Source organism: Loxodonta africana, chromosome 3, assembly GCF_030014295.1.
Source record: "Loxodonta africana isolate mLoxAfr1 chromosome 3, mLoxAfr1.hap2, whole genome shotgun sequence".
Taxonomy (NCBI): domain Eukaryota; kingdom Metazoa; phylum Chordata; class Mammalia; order Proboscidea; family Elephantidae; genus Loxodonta; species Loxodonta africana.
The window spans coordinates 14,114,298-14,134,264 of record NC_087344.1 but is presented as its reverse complement, the minus strand read 5'-3'; the positions used below and the strand labels follow the sequence as shown (position 1 = coordinate 14,134,264).

Sequence of the window (19,967 nt, the reverse complement as noted above, 5' to 3'; positions counted from 1 at the left end):
GTGAATATTGGCAAGAAATGGAACACAATGATACCAGTTCAGTTTTACTGAGTACTTACTATGTGGGAGGCACTGTATTAAGTGCTTGTAGTGGTTTGGGTTGACTTGCCAAAGGAATTGCACTCCAAACGGTCAGCTTAAGTCTCGTATAATGACCATTTTCCCCAGTATCGGGAATTACATTAAGAAGGGGCATATGCTCCTATTCTCATTGGTGATGGGAGAGTGTATTAGTTTCCTTTGGCTGCCATAAAAAATTACCACAAAGTTGATTGCTTAAAAAGAGAAATTTATTATCTCACGGCTCTGAAGGCTGGAAGTCAGAAACAAAGGTGTCAGCAGAGGTATACTACTTAGAAGAGTCTCGTGCAGAAACCAGTCATTGCCTCTTCCAGTTTCAGAAAGAGCTTGGTGGCTCCAGGTGTTCCTTGGCCTGTAACCATATCACTCCAACCTCTACCACTATGGTCGCATTGCCTCCTACTTTTCTCTGTGTCTTCAGCCCTGTCTGTGTTATAAGACTATGTGTGATTGCAATTAAGCCCATGAGGATAATCCAGGCTTAATCTCCCTCTCTGCCAAGACCCTTGGTCCAATTAGGGTAACAGTAACCCTCTTATCATGTCAGTAATAGTCACAGGATCCAAGAATGAGGATGTGGAAATACCATTTTGGGGGCAACCACCTAACCTACTACAGGAGGCATGTCTTCTGATGACTGCATCAAAAAGTCTATTAACAATAGGCCTAGGAAGGACAGTAAGTTCTCTCTCTGAGTATTGTGTGTGGTATTATATCTGCATCTGCTACAAAAATCCAGAGACTATGAGGGAAATTAGTCCTGGGATGAAGCCACCACATGTAGGACTAATGAAGCCCTACTGTCCTATTCCTGTAGATTCCCTATCTCTGAAGTCTTTCTAATGAAAGATAGCCCTTTTCATTTTTTGAGCATATTAGTGCCTGAGATTCTTTTAATTATTAGCACCAAAGTCTTTTTCACTGGTGATGTTCAAATATTTTCCAATTATCTAAAACCCCTGAGAAAATATAATTACCATTTTGTAGATAATGAAACTATGTGTTGTTGATGCTGATGCTGACCAGCAGGGAGAGTTTTTCAATGATAGGTCTTAGTATAATTAGTGAATTGGCACAGATGACACATCACTAAATAGAAGGCATCCTACCAATGAGTTTTTTCAAGCTTACTTTTATGTCCCTGTTCCTTAGGCTGTAGATAAAAGGATTCATCATTTGAGGGATCACAATGTACATCACTGAGGCTACTGCAGTCTTCTTGGGAGAGAGTGCAAATGCAGAACTGAGGTACACACCAAAAGATGTCCCATAAAATAAAGAAACAACAGAGAGGTGAGACCCACAGGTGGCGAAAGCTTTATGCTTTCCATCAGCTGATGGCATTCTTAAAACGGAGGAGATAATTCGAGTGTAAGAGAATATGATCCCAGAGAGAGGAACACCACCCAATATGCAAGCCACAAAATATATCAGGATGTTATTGATGAGGGTACTGGAGCAGGCGAGCTTGAGGACCTGAGGAAGTTCACAGAAGAACTGAGGGATTTCAAGATCTGTGCAAAAGGACAGCTGCAAAACCATCAGACTGTGGAGCAGTGCATCCACCATACTGATGAACAAAGAAAGTAGAACTAGCAGGCTGCAGAAGCAAGGGTTCATGACGACTGTGTACTTCAGTGGGTGACAAATGGCCACATAGCGATCATAGGCCATAGCTGCAAGAAGAAAATTTTCAAAACCACAAAAAACCTGGACAAAGAAAATCTGATTGAGGCAGCCTGTATAAGTGATGCTCTGATTCTGCATCTTGATATTCACCAGCGTCTTTGGGATGGTAGTTGTACTTAAACAGATGTCAGTAATGGACAGATTGGAGACAAAGAAGTACATGGGAGTGTGCAGGTAGGAGTCAGAGCTGACAGTAAGGACAATGAGCAGATTTCCAAGGACAGTGACCATGTACATGGCCAGGAATAGGCTAAAGAGGAAAAGCTGCAGTTCTGGATCTTCTGTCAGTCCCAGGAGAAGAAATTTTGAAACACTTGTTTGGTTCCTGGGTTCCATATTGTTGATGAATCTGATGGGATGACTGGGTGACAAGACAATCAAATGTGTGGTCACTGGACCAACAGCAGTAGTAGCAGCATCACCAGAGGCAAACATTATCTTGGGGAAGGAAGAAGAGGAATGGAGGGGGATACAAAAGTGGTAAATTCTGTATGCATATTATTTGGTTATTCAAAAAAAATAAAAAAAAAAAGACCTGAAGCTAATCTAGCAGAATGTCAACATTAATTTCTTCTGGAAAGGGGTGGGAATGGTTATTTTCTTATTACACTATCCGTGCTTTTATGATCATTTTAAATATTTAGTAATTTTATAAATAGAAATAGATAGACTTAGAAGGCAGCCTGATAAGTCAATCTGGGTCTCCATCTCCTTCCCCAAAGATCAGAAAGGGCAATGGAGATAATACAAACATGTACGAAGAACCAGGAAGATAAGATGGAGCTGACAAACCCTCCTCTGCCATTACCACCACAAGATCGCAAGTTAATGTCAGAAAATTTTGTAACGGTCATCTTGTTTGACAAAGGTTAGGGTTCCGCTCAACAGGAAAATCATCCTTGCAGTTGTAGAGACAGAGCAAGAGACTAGCAGAATGAGAACTCTTTGATATTGGTGCAAAGTTCTAAGAAAACCTGGCAAGAAAAAGACAGACAAGCAAGATTCCCATGGAAGACTTGGTTCCAGTCATTTCCTGCATGTACTCTCTTCACATGCATCATTCTCCTGGATGCCCTTTTCAAACACTAACTTTCCAAATATTAACTAGGGGACTTTAGGTTACCTGGCTGGCTGAGGAATGATACCTGACATCTGCTCTGGATGCAGAAGACAGAAGATATGTCCTCAGGAAGGACAGAGAGTCTGAGTGAAGCACTAGACTCCTGGGCAAAAAGGGTCATCTCTGGGAAGAGGGTCATGTGTCCTTATAGGGGAAGAACTCTAAAGTGAGATGTTCCAGGCAGCCTATTTGGAGTCTCTCTATCCCTGGAGGCTCAATATCCAAAGCTCCTCATTAGCCCAACACATTTATTGTCATTCTGATTGCAAGGCAGTAAAAATCCTAGAAGACCAAGACTTTAGAAGGTGGAGTTCAGGATTGTTGATTTCCTATGAGACCAGCTTCATGCCATTCACTTTGCTGCACCTGTTGTGCTCACCTCCATGTCACATACATTGTATATGCGGACCCATCATCATTTTCCAACTGGATTCCGATCTTTTCTTCTTACGTACAACAAAGGACATCTCTATCTAATCAACAGTATCAGGAAAACCAAATTCAATATTAGGTGTGTATGAGTCGGAATCGACTCGACGGCAGTGGGTTTGGTTTGGTTTTGGTTAAGTACAGTTTTTTTTTATATGCGTGAATATGAAAATATATAAAATAGCTAATATAATGTAGAAATGCAAACTCAGCAGTTTCTTCTAAGAATAATGACTGTTTCCTGAAACTTAGCCTATCTTTTGTGTATTTTAAAAGATATTCTAGCCTATCCCCTGATCGGTTTTGCCCCTGATCAATATAAGCAGATCTAGATCTGTTACTCCCTATTTAGAATTCTATAACCACTTTTTCCAACTTCCTTACGTTAGTTTAACATACATTTTTCTTTATATTGGGAGATTGTGGGTTGAAATCAGGGCTTTTGATTTTTAATAGAGTTGTGAGAAATTATAATGTGACAGGAACAACATTAAAAATGTGGTTTATCCATATTCAGTAAATTTTGTTAGATTTTAACCAAAATTTAACAGATGAAGATTGTGTTTTAAGTGAATATTCACTTAGAAACTTGTCGTTTTTTTAATTCAATATTTTCATGTGTTTATGAATTTATTTTACCACTATTTCTATAGGTAAAGAAATTTAATCTATGGTTATTTGATATATTAAAATCAACTTGAGACAAGTTGGCATTGTAGTGTTACCCGTTGCCATCTTAACTCCATTCACTTCAAATATGTGCAATAATAGATAAAACATAATAAGATATACCTGGGCTCAGAGAGTAGGCATGGCGAAGTTGGCAGAGGAGCCAGATGCCTCCAGTGGCCCCTCTTACAACAAAGACCCCCCAAAACAAGTGATTCAATTATATATATGACAAGCTAGGAACCCTGAATATCAAAGGCAAAGTTAAGAAATCGGACTGAGTCACAAGGGGAGGGAGAGACAGTGCAGAAGCAGCAAGAAGTTGTCAGACATGACTCTGTGGGGTGCAGCCCCAATTCCCTAGCAAGACCCCTGGGGGTCCAAGTCAGCATGTAGAACCCATGTACGCCTTCGGAATCTGAGATATAAGAGCACCCTCGGAACAAGATAAGTGATTTTGTCTAATTTACAGTGCAGATCTAATAGCTCCTCCTTGTGAAAGAACTCTCCCCCATCTATCTGATCCCTCCTCCCTTTGCCCCAACCAGCTTCAGCGACAGTTGATTTCCCTGGGCCTGAGTTACATCCTGCTGCACTCCCTGAGCCATTCACCTGGCCTGGGAGAAGGAACAAATTGACAAAAGGGGGAAAAATAATCTGCCGGCTTCCCTAATCTGAAAACTTAGAGCAGAAGCAGCTCCTGTCCAGGCACAAGCAGTCCACAGATTTTGAATGTCTTTCATCCCTGCATGGACCCAGGTGGCCCCAGTACAGCAGAAAGGATCTCGTAAATATATTTCAAGGGTGAATGTCCTTGACGTTTGACTGTAACTGTTTCAGCTGTGCACTGGAGAGGCCGGTTTTTGATGTTTGACACTGCTCTGCATATTAAACAGAGACCTCACCTACTCATAGCAGGGACCTAAGGACTGGTGGCTCCACCCATACCACCAAGTCACTCTGGACAGGGGGTCCATGGATAAGTGGTGCCTCCCAGTTCTTACAGTTAAAATAATTGGGTGCCTATGGTATGGCTGCTGAGCCCACCAACCAGTGCACTCTACAGAACAGAGACTAGACTTTCTCAAAGAAACTTGGAGGAAGGTTGTCAGGCCCTGCCTTCCACAGAGTGTGACCTCCTGCTGCAACCAGAAACCTGTGCATACACCAATCACCACTGCTCCACTAAGATCGTAGGTCAGGAGGTGGGCCAAGATGGCAGTATAGACAGATCCTTCCAGTGAGCCCTCTTACAACAAAGACAAAAAAAAAAAAAGTGAAATGAGTATATTTATGACAAACTAGAGTCCTGAACATCAAAGGCAAGGTTAGAAAATGAACTAAGGGGAAAAGGGGGAGAAAAAGACAGTTCAGAAGTGGACAGGAGTTACTGGACCTGAAATGCCGAGAGCTCTCAGGCACCATCCCCAGAAGTGGCTGAGGCAGTTTCCTCAGGGAGAGGTAGCCAGCCACGCAGCCTACTCATACCTCTGGAACCTGAGAAGAACTGAGCTTTCGGCAAAAGCTAAGTACTAAGTACTTGGGTATATTTTATTGCGCCCCTGCCACCAAGCCAGCTTCAGTGGCTGTTGATTTACCTGGGCCTGAGATAGGCCATGTTGAGCACCTATAGCCATCCTCCAGGCCCTGGAGAAGGAATAAATTCACAATTGGGAGAGAAGATAAGTTGCCAGCTCTGCTATCTTGGGGAGCGCAGGCAGAAGCGGCTCCTGTCCAGGCATAAACAGTGCATGGACTTTGAGTACCTTTCCTCTCTGCATGTGCCTGTGTGGCCTATTTCAGGAGAATAAGCTCTTGTTGGCAGACTATAGCTGTTTCAGCTATGCAGTGGAGAGGTGGGTGTTTGGTGATGGACATTGCTTTGCTTATTAAACAGGGTCCTCACATACCCACATCAGGGGCCTAAGGACTGGTGGCTCCATTCAGGTCACCCAGCCACCCACAACAAGGGTCCAAGGATAACTGGTACCTCCCAGTCCTTACGACCAAATACACTGGGTTCCCATGGTCCATCTGCAGAACAAACCCACCTATACACTCTAGGGAACAGGGACACTCTTTCCTCAGAGACACTTGGGGGATGATGCTCAGCCCCCTGCCTTGTTCAGAGCATGAGCCCCTGCTGCAACCAGATACTGATACCTACACCAATCGCCCCTGCCCTCTGACACTATAGGACAGAGCCTGTACCATGCACTTGATGAGCAGTTACCTGGACACCTGAACTGAATTCATACAAGAAAAGTGAATGGACTCCTAGACTGATATACCTGATAACACCTCCAGCCATCTGAGAACAGGAGGTCAGAGCCCCAAATGCAAAAATAATCGAGCTAGCTCACTCAAGCAACCCATTGGGCATATCAAAACAAAACAAAGCAGGAAGCTATGATACAGTAAGCAAACAGAAAATAAACTAATGCAATAACATATAGATGGCTCAGAGACAACAGTTAGTATCAAGTCACATAAAGAAACAGACCATGATCCCCTCAACAAGCTCTCAAAACAAAGAATCAAGGGATCTTCTAGATGAAAGTGCATTCCTGCAATTACCAGAGGCAGAATACAAAAGATTAATATACAGAACCCTTCAAGACATCAGGAAGGAAATGAGGCAATATGCAGAACAAGCCAAGGAACACACAGATAAAGCAGCTGAAGAAATTAAAAAGGCTATTCGGGAACCTAATGAAACATGTAATAAGCTGGAAAAATCCATAGACAACAATCAGGAATTCAGTAGATGAATAACAAAATTACAGAAGTAGACAACTCGATAGAAAGTCAGAGAAGCAGATTTGAGCAAGTGGAAAGCAGAATTTGTGAACTTGAAGATAAAGCACTTGGCACCAATATATTTGAAGAAAAACAAAAGAATTAAAAAAAAAATGAAAAAACCTTTAGAATCATGTGTGACTCTATCAAGAGAAACAACCTACAAGTGATTGGAGTACCAGAACAGGGAGGGATAACAGAAAATACAAAGAGAGTTGTTGAAGATTTGTTGGCAGAAGAATTCCCTGATATCATGAAAGATGAGAAGATATCTATCCGAGATGCTCTTTGAACTCCACTTAAGGTAGATCTTAAAAGAAAGTCATCAAGACATATTGTAATCAAACTTGCCAAAACCAAAGACAAGGAGAGAATTTTAAGAACAGCTAGGGATCAATAAAAAAGTCACCTACAAAGGAGAGCCAAAAGGAAAAATCTCAGACTACTTGGCAGAAACCATGCAGGCAAGAAGGGAATGGGCTTACTTACATAAAAAATAGAAGGGAAAAAAATGCCTGCCAAGAATTATATATCCAGCAAAATGCTCTCTCAAATATGAAGCTGAAATTAGGACATTTCCAGATAAACAGAAGGTTAGGGAATTGGTAAAATCCAAACCAAAACTAGAAGAAATACTAAAGGGATTTCTTTGGTTAGAAAATCAATAACATCAGGTATCAACCCAAGACTAGGACACTGGGCAGAGCAATCAGAAGTCAACCCAGACAGGGAAATCACAAAAATAAATCAAGATTAAAAAAAAAAATGCTCAGAACAGTGTAACAGCAATGTTATTACATAAAAGAAGACAACATTAAAACAATAAAGAGGGACTAAGAAATGTTGTCATAGATCTTCCATATGAAGAGGAAGATAAGGCAATACAAAGGAATAAAAGTTAGGTTTAAATTTAGAAAAATAGGGGTAGATAATTAGGTAACTACAAAGGAGACAAACTATCCTACACATCAAAATAAAATACAAGGAAAAAACAAAGACTCAGAAGAAACAAAATCAACAACAATGAATATAAGGAATGGACCATACATAAAGACAATCTACTCAGCACATAAAATTATGTGGGAAGAAGAAACTGTCAGCAACACACAAAAAAAAAGACATCAAAATGATAGCATTAAATTCATACCTATCCATAATTATGCTGAATGTAAATGGACTAAATGCACCAATAAAGAGACAGAGTGGCAGAATGGATCAAAAAACAGGATCTGTCTCTATGCTGCCTACAAGAGACACACCTTAGACTTAGAGACACAAACAAACTAAAACTCAAAGGATGGGAAAAAATATATCAAGCAAACAACAATCAAAACAGACCAGGAGTGGCAATACTAATTTCTGACAAAATAGACTTTAAAGTAAATTCCATCATAAAGGATAATGATTAAAGGGACAATATGAAATTATTTTTTTAATTTTATACCAAGAAGATAAAACCATATTAAATATTTATGCAATGACAGGACTGCAGGATACATAAGACAAACTCTATCAACATTGAAAAGTGAGATACACAGCTCCACAATAATAGAAGACTTCAACACACCATTATCAGTGAAGGACAGGACATCCAGAAAGAAGCTCAAAAAGACACCCAAACCAAAACCAAACCCACTGCCATTGAGTCAATTCCGACTCATAGTGACCTTAAAGGACAGAGTAGAACTACCCCATAGAAATTCCAAGGAGTGCCTGGCGGATTTGAACTGCCAACCTCTTGGTTGGCAGCTGTAGCACATAACCACTATGCCACCAGGGTTTCCAATAAAGACATGGAAGATCTACATGCCACGGTAAACCAACTTGACCTCATAGACATATACAGAACACTCCACCCAACAGCAACCAAGTATACTTTCTTTTCTAGTGCGCATGGAACATTCTCTAGAATAGACCACATATTAGGTCATAAAGCAAGCCATAGCAGAATGCAAAACGCTGAAATATTACAAAGCATCTTCTCTTACCATAAGGTCACAAGTGCAAATCAGTAACAGAAAGAACAGGGAAAAGAAATCAAACACTTGGAAACTGAAAAATACTCTGCTCAAAAAAGACTGGATTATAGAAGATATTAAGGATGGAATAAAGTAATGCATAGAATCCAATAAGATGAAAATACCTCCTATCAGAACCTTTGGGACACAGGGAAAGCAGTGCTTAGAGGTTAATTCATATCAATAAATGCACACATAGAAAAAAGAAGAAAGGGCCAAAATCAAAGAATTATCCGTACAGCTTGAACAAATAGAAAGAGAGCAACAAAAGAAACCGTCAGGCACCACAAGAAAACAAATAAAAAAATTTAGAGTAGGGCTAAATGAAACAGAAACAGAAAAACAATTGAAAGAATTAATAAGATCAAAAGCTGGTTCTTTGAAAAAATCAACAAAATTGAAAAACCATTGGCCAAACTGACAAAAGAAAAACAGGAGAGGAAGCAAATAACCCGAATAAGAAATGAGATGGGCGATATTACAACAGACCCAACTGGAATTAAAAGAATCATACCAGATTAGTATGAAAAATTGCACTCTAACAAATTTGAAAACCTAGAGGAAATGGATGAATTCCTAGAAACACATTACCTACCTAAACTGACACGAACAGAGGTAGAACAACTAAATAGACCCATAACAAAAGAAGAGATTGAAAAGGTAATCAAAAAACTCTCAGCAAAAAACAAAAGCCTTGGCCCAGACGGCTTCACTGCAGAGTTCAACCAGGCTTTCAGAGAACAGTTAACACCCCTACTAGTAAAGGTATTTCCGAGCATAGAAAAGGACGAAATACTCCCTAACTCATTCTATGAAGCCAGCAAAGCCCTGATACCAAAACCAGGTAAAGATATCACAGAAAAAGAAAATTATAGACCTATATCCCTCATGAACTTATATGCAAAAATCCTCAACAAAATTCTAGCCAATGGAATTCAACAACATATCAAAAAAATAATTCACCATGACCAAGAGGGATTCAAACCAGGTATGCAGGGACGGTTCAACATTAGAAAAACAATTAATGTAATCCATCATATAAATAAAAGAGAAGAATCACATGATTTTCTCAATTGATGCAGAAAAGGCATTTGACAAAGTTCAACACCCATTCATGATAAAAAAGAAAAAAACTCTCAGCAAAATAGGAATAGAAGGAAAATTCCTCAACATAATAAAGGGCACTTGTACAGAGCCAATAGCCAACATCATCCTAAATAGAGGGAGCCTGAAAGCATTCCCCTTGAGATTGGGAACCTGACAAGGATGCCCTTTATCACCACTCTTATTCAACATTGTGCTGGAAGTCCTAGCCGTAGCAATTAGGCTAGATAAAGAAATAAAGTGCATCCAGAGTGGCAAGGGAGAAGTAAAAGTCTCTCTATTTGCAGATGACATGATTTTATACACGAAAAACCCTAAGGAATCCTCAAGAAAACTACTGAAACTAAAAGAAGAGTTCAGCAGAGTATCGGGATACAAGATAAACATACAAATATCAGTTGGATTCCCCTACACCAACAAAAAGAACATTGAAGAGGAAATCACCAAATCAACACCATTTACAATAGCCCCCAAGGAGATAAAATACTTAGGAATAAATCTTTCCAGGGATGTAAAAGACCTATACAAAGAAAACTACAATACAGTTCTGCAAAAAACCAAAAGAGACCTACATAAGTAGGAAAACATACCTTGCTCATGGATAGGAAAACGTAACATTATAAAAATGTCTCTTCTACCAAAAGTGATCTATACATTTAATGCAATTCTGATCCAAATTCCAATGACATTTTTTAATGAGATGGAGAAACAAATCACCAACTTCATATGGAAGGAAAAGAGGCCTCAGATAAATAAAGCATTACTGAAAAAGAAGAACAAAGTGGGAAGCCTTACTCTACCTGATTTTAGAACCTATTATACTGCCACAGTACTCAAAACGGCTGGTACTGGTACAACAACAGATACATAGACCAATGGAAGAGAATTGAGAATCCAGACATAAGTTCATCCACACATATGAGCTGTTGATATTTGATAAAGGCCCCAAAACAGGTAAATGGCGAAAAGACAGTCTTTTTAACAAATGGTGCTGGCATAACTGGATATCCATCTGCAAAAAAATGAAACAAGACTCATACCTCACATTATGCACAAAAACTAACTCAAAATGGACTTTGTCAAATCTAAAACATTAAAGATCATGGAAGGAAAAAATAGAGACAAGACTAGGAGCCCTAATACATGGCATAAACAGTATACAAAACACTGCTAACAATGCACAAACACCAGAAGAGAAACTTGATAACTGAGAGTGCCTAAAAATCAAACACTTATGGTCATCCAAAGACTTCACCAAAGAGTGAAAAAACAAGCTACAGACTGGGAAAAAAATCTGGGCTATGACACGTCAGATCGGCATCTAATCACAAAATCTATAAGATACTACAAAACCTCAACAACGAAAAGACAAATAACCCAACTAAAAAATGGCAAAGGATATGAACCAGCACTTCCAAAGAAGGCATTCAGGCAGCTAACAGATACATGAGGAAGTTCTCATAATCATTATCTATTTGAGAAATGCAAATCAAAATGAAATGGCATCTCATCCCATCAAGGTTAGCATTAATGCATAAATAAATAAATAAATGTTGGAGAGGTTGTAGAGAGATTGGAACATTTAAACACTGCTGGTGGGAATGTAAAGTGGTACAACCAGTTTGGAAATCGATTTGGTGCTTCCTTAAAGAGGTTGAAATAGAACTACCGTACAATCCAGCAATCTTACTCTTTGGCATATATCCTAGAGAAATGAGTCCTCACATGAATAGATACATGTACAGCCATGTTTATTGCAGCACTGTTTACAATAGCAAAAAGATGGAAACAACCAAGGTGCCCATCAATGGATGAATGGGTAAACAAGGCAGGGGACTGACAACCGCCCCTCAGTGTCTGTGAGGAAAGCCTGTCCCTATTCCCTAGGGCATGTAGGTAGGTGAGCTTTGCAGCTGGAATATGGGCACCCAGTGCTGTTGGCTGTAAGAGCTAAGAGGCACCACTTACTCTTGGATCCCTGTAATGGGTGGCTAAGTGGTGTGGTTGGAGCCACCAGTCGTCAAGCCCCTGATGTAGGTAGGTGAGGACCCTGCTTAATAGGCAGAGCAATGTCAAATATGAGCGTGTCTGTCCACCATATAGCTGAAACAGTTGAAGTTAGACTTCAGGTATATACCCTGTTGCACTGTGCTAATGAAGGCCTATGTTGTTGCAAGGAGCCCACGCAGCTCTCTGGAGGGGTGAAAGGCATTCCAAGTCCATGGACCCCATATGTCTGTGCCTAAGCAAAGGAGCTGTTTCTGCCCTGAGTTCTCGGCTTTAGGGGAGCAGGCAGATTATTACTTCCCTGTTTGTTAATTTGTTCCCTTTCCGAGGCCAGGAGAATGGCTCTGGCTGTATGACAGTTTCTACTTCCAGCCCAGAGGATGCAGCCAGCTTGGACCCAGAGCAGAGTGGGGACCGAGCAGTTAAGTGGGAGAGAGGTTTCTCCCAAAAGGGTATTGTTTGATCTGCAAGGTAGGTTAGACACATGAACTTATTTTTTGCCAATTAAGCACCACTTTTAACTGATTCTGGACGCATGAATAGATGTGAAAAATGCATCCTGAATGCCTCTCCTTGTGTCACCATACTCATGCCAGTAGATTCAGCCTGCAGGATGCAGGTTCTCGCTTGGTCAGGTCTGACAACTCCTTGCTGCTTCTGAACCATCTCTCCCTCCCCCTGCTGCTCAGCCTGATTCCTCAACTTTGAGTTTGATGTTCAAAGCTCCTAGACTGTCATATATAATTGATACACTTTTTTTTTTTTTTAATCTTTGTTGTAAGAGGGACCACAAGAAGTGTCTGACTACCCCGCCATCTTGGCCACACCTGCAAGGGAAGTTTTGCTGAAAATCATTCAAAGAGGCTGCAACAGTATATTGACAGAGAATTGTCAGAAATTCAAGCCAGTTTCCGAGGAGGGCATGACATCATTGCTGATGTCAGATGGATGCTGGCTGAAAGCAGAGAATACCAGAAAGAAGTTTACCTGTGTTTTACTGACTATGTTAAGGAATTTGACTGCATGGATCATAACACACTATGGATAAAATTGTGGAGAATGGAAATTCCAGAACACTTATTTGTGCTCAGGAGGAGTCTGTACATGGATCAAGAGACAGTCATTTGAACAGAACAAGGGGACACTGCATGGTTTAAAGTCAGGAAGGGAGTGCATCAGGGTTGGATCCTTTCACCATAACTATTCAATCTGTATGCTGAGCAAATCTTCTGAAAACCTGGCCTATATGAAGAAGAATGGGGCATTAAGATTGAGGAAGACTCATAACCTTCGTTATGCAGATGACACAACCTTGCTGAAAGTGAAGAGGACTTGAAGCACTTACTGATGAAGATCAAAGACCACAGCCTTCAGGATGGATTACACCTTAACATAAAGAAAACAAAACCCCTCACAACTGGACAAATAAACAACATCATGATAAATGGAGAAAAGATTGAGGTTGTCAAGAATTTCATTTTACTTGGATCCATAATCAACACCCATAGAAGCAGCAGTCAAGAAATCAAAAGACGCATTGCATTGTGCAAATTGGCTTCACAAGACCTCTTTAAAGTGTTGAAAAGTAAAGATATCGCCTTGAGGACTAAGGTGTATCTGACCCAAGCCATGGTATTTTCAATCGCCTCATACACCTGTGAAAACTGGACAGTGAAAAAAGAAGACAGAAGAACTGATGCCTTTGAATTGTGGTGTTGGCAAAGAATATTGAATATACCATGGACTGCCAAAAGAATGAACAAGTCTGTCTTGGGGAAAGTACAGCCAGAATGCTCCTTAGAAGCAAGGATGGCGAGACTGCGTCTCACATACTTTGGACATGTTACCAGGAGGATTCAGTCCCTGGAGAAGGACATCATGCTTCATAAAACAGAGGGTCAGTGAAAAAGAGGAAGACCGGTAACTGGTACAGTGACTCTGTGGTACAACGACTCTGTGTATTCCTTCCCTCTGCTTTTGATGCTTCCTGTGTCATTCAATATTATAGTCATAGAACACTTCAATATTACAATTTGAGGCTTGAATTTTTATTTAGCTCTTTCATCTTGAGATGTAGAGCATGTTCTTTGCTTTTGGTTTTCTAATTCCAGGTCTCTGCACATCTCGTTAAAATACTTTGTCTTCTCGAGCTGCCCTTTGAAATCTTCTGTTCAGCTCTGTTACTTCCTCATTTACTCCATTCACTTTAGCTACTCTATGTTCAAATGCAAGTTTCAGATTCATTTCTGACAGCCATTTTGGTCCTTTCTTTCTTTTCTGTCTTTTAAAAGGCCTTTTACTGTATTCATGTATGATGCCCTTGATGTCATTCCACTACTTGTCTTCTCTTCAGTCATTAACGTTCGGTAGGTCAAATCTCTTCTTGAGGTGGTCTCTAAAGTCAGGTGGAATATACTCAAGGTCATACTTTGGCTTTTGTGGACTTGTTTGAATTTCCTTCAGCTTCAACTTAAACTTGTTTATGAGCGATTGATGGTCTTTTCTGCAATTGGCTGATGGCCTTGTTCTGGCTGATGGTATTGAGCTTCTTCATCTTCTATTTCCACAAATGTTCCTGCCATCTGACGACTTCCACATGTGTAGTAGCCATTTATGTTGTTGCAAAAAGATGTTGTTAGGTATTGTTGAGTCAGTTTTGACTCCTAGCGACCCTATGTACAGCAGAACAAAACCTCACAATTGTTATGCTTGAGCTGATTGTTGCAGCCACTGTGTCAATCCAACTTGTTAAAGGTTTTCCTCTTTTTCACTGACTTTTTTACTTTACCAAACATGATGTCCTTCTCCAGGGACTGGTCCCTTCTGATACCATGTCTAAAGTATGTGAGACGAAGTTTCGCCATCCTTGCTTCCAATGAACATTCTGCCTGAATAAGTTGCTGGTCTTGCAAAATTCTGTCATGTGATTTCTGGCATCTTTACTATCACCCAGGCCATATTTTCCAACTCCTGATCCTTCTTGGTTTCCAACTTTTGCATTTCAATTGCCAGTAATTACCAATGCATCTTCACTGCATATTTGATCAATTTCATACTGTGGAAGTTGGTAAAAATCTTCAATTTCTTCATCTTTGGCCTTAGTGGTTGGTGTGTAAATTTGAATAATAGTTGTATTAACTGGTCTTCCTTGTAGGCATAGGGATATTATCCTTTCACTAACAGTGATGTACTTCAGGATAGATCTTGAAATGTTCTTTTTGACAATGAATGCAACACTGTTCCTCTTCAATTTGCTATTCCCGGCATAGTAGAGTATATGATTGTCCCATTCAAAATGGCCAATACTGATCCGTTTTAGGGCATTAATGCCTAGGATATCAATCTAGTGTTTTCCATTTCATTTTGGATGACTTCCAATTTTCCTAGACTCATGCTTCATACATTTCACATTCGGATTATTAATGGATGTTTGCAGCTATTTCTTCTCATTTTGAGCCATGCCTCATTAGTAAATAAAGGTGTCATGGATTGAAATATGTCTCCCTAAAAAAGTGTGTATCAGTTTAGCTGGGCCATGATTCCCAGTATTGTGTGATTTTCCAGTATGTTATAAATCCTGCCTCCATGATGCTAATAAGGGAGAATGGGCAGCAGTTGTGTTAGTGAAGCAGGACTCAGTCTACAACACTGGTTTGTGTCTTTAGGCGATCTCTTGAGATATAAAAGAGAGAAGTGGGCAGAGAATTGGAGGACCTTATACTACCAAGAAAGAAGTGCCAGGAGTGGAGCTCGTCCTTTGGACCTGGGGTCCCTGTGTGGAGAAGCTCCCAGTCTGGGTGAAGTTTGATGAGAGGGCCGATAGAGAGAGAAAGCCTTTCCCTGGAGCTGATACCCTGAATTTGGACTTTTAGCCTACTCTACTGTGAAGAAATAAATTTCTCTTTGTTAAAGCCACCCAGTATTTCTGTTAGAGCAGAACTAGATGACTAAGACAGAAGGTCTTGAAAACTTTATTCCATCCTCATCATTAAGGTAAACTCTACTTTGAGGAGGCAGATCTTCCCCAGTCATATTTTGTGTGTCTTCCAACCTGGGGGACTCATCTTCCAGCACTGTATTAGACGGTGTTCTGTTGATAATCATAAGGTTTTCTCTGTCTTCACCTGGAAGCTCTGCTGTAACCTGTCTACTGCCACCACAGGACAAAAACTGACAGATGAGTGATGGAATATATGTAAAATAATGTGAACTAATATAATTTTGCTAAATTTATGGATGAAGAACCTGAACTTAGAGAAATGCAATAGAATATCAAACGCTATACAGCTATCACAGAGCAGAGGTAGAATTCAAACACTAGTGGTCTGATTTCAAAAGTTTCACTCTTAATCACTATGATTCCTGGTCTTCTGTATTCAAAGAACTCCGCCAGTGTTTCTGGGTTACTCATTATTTATATCTCTTTGTGAAATTCCCACAGCTTAAGCCCAAAGCTGGTGAGATGTTACAAATAACTTCCAACCCTAGCTTTTCTGGAGTTAGGGAAACCTTCTCAGGTTAAGGGCTGTGGACAGAATTTTTAATACTTGTAGCATCCAGACTTTCTGGAGTTACTGAGATTGAAAATGACACATCTGACAAACTATTGCCCTGAGATAATCTTTCAACCTTAATTAATCAGTAATTATTTCAATTGTTCTTCAAGAAAATGCTGATGAAATTCTGCATGTCTACAGGTTATTCTGTAAACAGTCTTCTGGTTCTGCTTCTGAGGTAATGCATAATTTCTAGTGACAAACTATGGTATATAACCTGTGAAAGATTTTTCTTCTTGGGAACATTTTTCACTCTCTAGTCAGAAGTGTTGTCCTGATATATAAATCATATATTCAAAAAAATCTTTGATAAATTTTCTATTATCAGCTTAACATTCTTTTTATTTTAACAGGCCATAAGGCTGCCCTCACTTCTGACACTAGCTTGAAGTTCAGGTTCCTCAGGCCACCCTCATTTCTGACCCATTAGCTAAAATTTCAGTGGTTCCCATGGCCCCCTTAGGTTCTGTAGGTCACTAGAACAACTCAAAGAACTCAGGAAAGCAATATGCTTATGATTACAATTTTATTATAGTAGAAGGATACAAAACAGAACCAGCCAAAGGGAGAGATGCATAGTATGAGGTCTGGGATGGTCACAAACATGAAACTTCTGTGTCTCCAGGGACACATTACCCTCCTGGAACATCAATGTGTGACAGTTCACAAAACATGGACAGCCAGAGAAGCCAAGCTCACCTAAGCTTCAGTGTCCTGAGTTTTTATTGCAGTTTTATTATATAGGTAGGTCCCTAGGTTGTGCAAACAGTTTGCACTTGACTACTAACTTAAAGGTTGGCTGTTCAAACCTACCAGCAGTGCCGTGAATGAAAGGCCTGGAGATGTGTTTCTGTAAAAATCACAGCCTAGAAAATCTTATGGAGCAGTTCTATTCTGTAACACATGTGGTCACCATGTGTTGGAAGCAACTTGCTGGCAATGAGTATGGGATTACATAGACATGATTGATTGAATCAATAGTCATGTGTTTGAACTCAATCTTCACCTGTCACCCTCTTTGGAGGTCAGGCTGATATCAAGTGGCTTAAAATTTCAACCACCTAATCATGAAGACAGCCTTTCTGGCATGATAACCCTATGCTGAGTCATCCCTTTAGCATTACTTGTGAAGGGGTCAACCATAAGTCACTTTGTTATCACAAACTATCAGGTGTGGCCCCAGGCCCACTATGAATAAAAAGGCAGTCCAAAAACTCATACCGCCCAAAGACCAGCAACAATAGCCAGGTGTATCTTTGTGTAAAATTCATTCTTCATCACACTCACATCAGTGGAAAGAAGATATTCTTGAGAAGAGTTTCCTCAAAGCCCCCATCATGTCCTTGTTCCTCAGACTGTAGATAAAGGGGTTCAGCATAGGCATGACTATAATGTACATCACTGATGCTATTGCACTCTTCCTGCCAGAAAGAGTAGCTGCAGAGCTAAGGTAGACCCCAAAAACTGTCCCATAGAACAAGGAAACAATAGAGAGGTGAGACCCACATGTAGAAAAAGCTTTATACTTTCCTCCAGCTGATGCGATTCTCAAAATGGAGGAGGAAATTTGAATGTAAGAAAATGATCCCAAGGAGAGTAACACCACCCCAAACACTAGTCACAAAAAATTCTAGGATATTATTGATGAGGGTATCCGAACAGGCCAGCTTGAGGACTTGACCAGGTTCACAGAAGAAGTGAGGGATTTCCAGGTCTATGCAGAAGGACAGATACAACACCATCAGACTATGGAGCAGGGCATTCATGATGCTAATGAACAAGGACGGTAGAATTAGCAGGCCACGGAAGCAGGGATTCATGATGACTGTGTACCTCAGTGGCTGACATATGGCCACATAGCGGTCATAGGTCATTGCTGCAAGGAGACCATTTTCCAAACCAGCAAAAACCAAACCAAAGCAGATCTGGGTGAGGCAGCCTGTGTAACTGCTGGATTTGCTCTGTGTCTGAATGTTCACCAGCATCTTGGGGACCGTGGCGGTGCTGAAACAGATGTCATTGAAGGGCAGGTTGGAGAGGAAGAAGTACATGGGGGTGTGGAGGTGGGAGTCTGAGCTGATGGCCAGGATGATGAACAGATTTCCAAGCACAGTGGCCAGGTATACGGTCAGGAACAGCCCAAAGAGGAGGGGCTGCAGTTCTGGATTCTCTGAGAGGCCCAGGAGGAGGAATTCTGCTATATCTGTTTTGTTTTCTAATTTCATGTTGTTGTTAAGTCTGAAAAAAAAAGTAGAGGAAATGAGACAGATAACAGATCCCTTCTTTTAGAGAAACTGTAGGATCTATATTGTGAAACAAAGTGAATATTAGAAATATCTGTCTCTCCCTGTTCCTCTCTACCTCTCTCGGTTGCTCTTCTTTTTCCCTCTTCTCATTTCTTTTTTCACTGCCCATCTACCACATTTTATTCAAGTGTCTACACATTTCCACATTTGCCAACTAACAGAAATAAAGTAGGGAATGATATATAATTTCTCCCTGAGAATTTTTTACCCTCCTTCAAACTATCAGCAAAAATAAAATAAAAATTTTAAAATGTTACATCAGTTAAATGTTAGAGCAGTGGTTTTAAAAGTTGGTATTGCATCACAATCAGCTGGAGGGCTTGTTAAAACCCTTGTTAAAACCAGATGTTTGGCCCCATCCTCAGAGTACTGGATTCAGAAGGTTGGGTATGGGGTCAAGGGTTTGCCTTTCTAACAAATTCACATATGTTCTACTGATGGTCTGGAGTCCATACTTTAAACAACACTGTTCTAGAGCATGGACAACCAACTCATTTGTGATTGGAGCAGACCTGGAATGATTAATGAGGAAAATGAAGGTCCAGCTCATTAGTGCACTGTACAGTGGGCTGTCTGAGCGTTCAAGTCCGTGACTCCACTTAGCATCTTAATTGTCAGTGAGTCCTCAAAATCTGCCCTTTTCACTTCCCATTTCTATTTCAATATCTCATTATTTCACATTGTCCTTTTCAGAATTAATTGTAATATTATCACCACAGTAAATGTAGTAATTGTTATACACTGCTATTATCACCACCACGAACACGGATTGCCAGGCTCTTCACCTCTATTAAATGATTTTATTATTTCAACAGACCTGTGAGTTAGGTACTTCTACCATTCTACATCTTCCCCATGATCTCATGTAGCTGAGATAAGGTTAAATTACAGTACAAAGTACCTGGCTCTCTGGTAACAGATGATGTGAGATTTGAACTCAGGATGTCAGACTTCAGAGCCGACCCCATAACATCATGTGATATGACCCCTAAGTATGATAGAACTAGGTATCCTGAAAGGTCAATCAGATTTCATCACTTGCCTCTTGAATAAAGACCCAAGTGTTTTACCTGGTCATGAAGATCTTCTACTCTCCGACCACATAAGTAGTATCTAGCAGGTAACGGCATTAAACAGGACCACTCACACTCAGGACTTGAGGTCAAGAGAGAATATGCTACCTGAAACC

General features: G+C 40.3%; 2 protein-coding genes across 2 annotated transcripts; both read right to left on the bottom strand.

The window, feature by feature from the left end:
• Nucleotides 1–1,170: 1,170 nt before the first annotated feature.
• On the bottom strand, nucleotides 1,171–2,167 carry LOC135230865 (olfactory receptor 7G2-like). The gene has a single exon (XM_064283100.1). It carries the CDS (start codon nucleotides 2,104–2,106, stop codon nucleotides 1,171–1,173), a length of 936 nt encoding a protein of 311 aa, XP_064139170.1. The 5' UTR covers nucleotides 2,107–2,167.
• Nucleotides 2,168–17,992: 15,825 nt separating this feature from the next.
• Nucleotides 17,993–18,697, bottom strand: LOC135230481 (olfactory receptor 7G2-like). Its single transcript, XM_064279835.1, has one exon. It carries the CDS (start codon nucleotides 18,695–18,697, stop codon nucleotides 17,993–17,995), a length of 705 nt encoding a protein of 234 aa, XP_064135905.1.
• Between the last annotated feature and the right edge of the window lie 1,270 nt (nucleotides 18,698–19,967).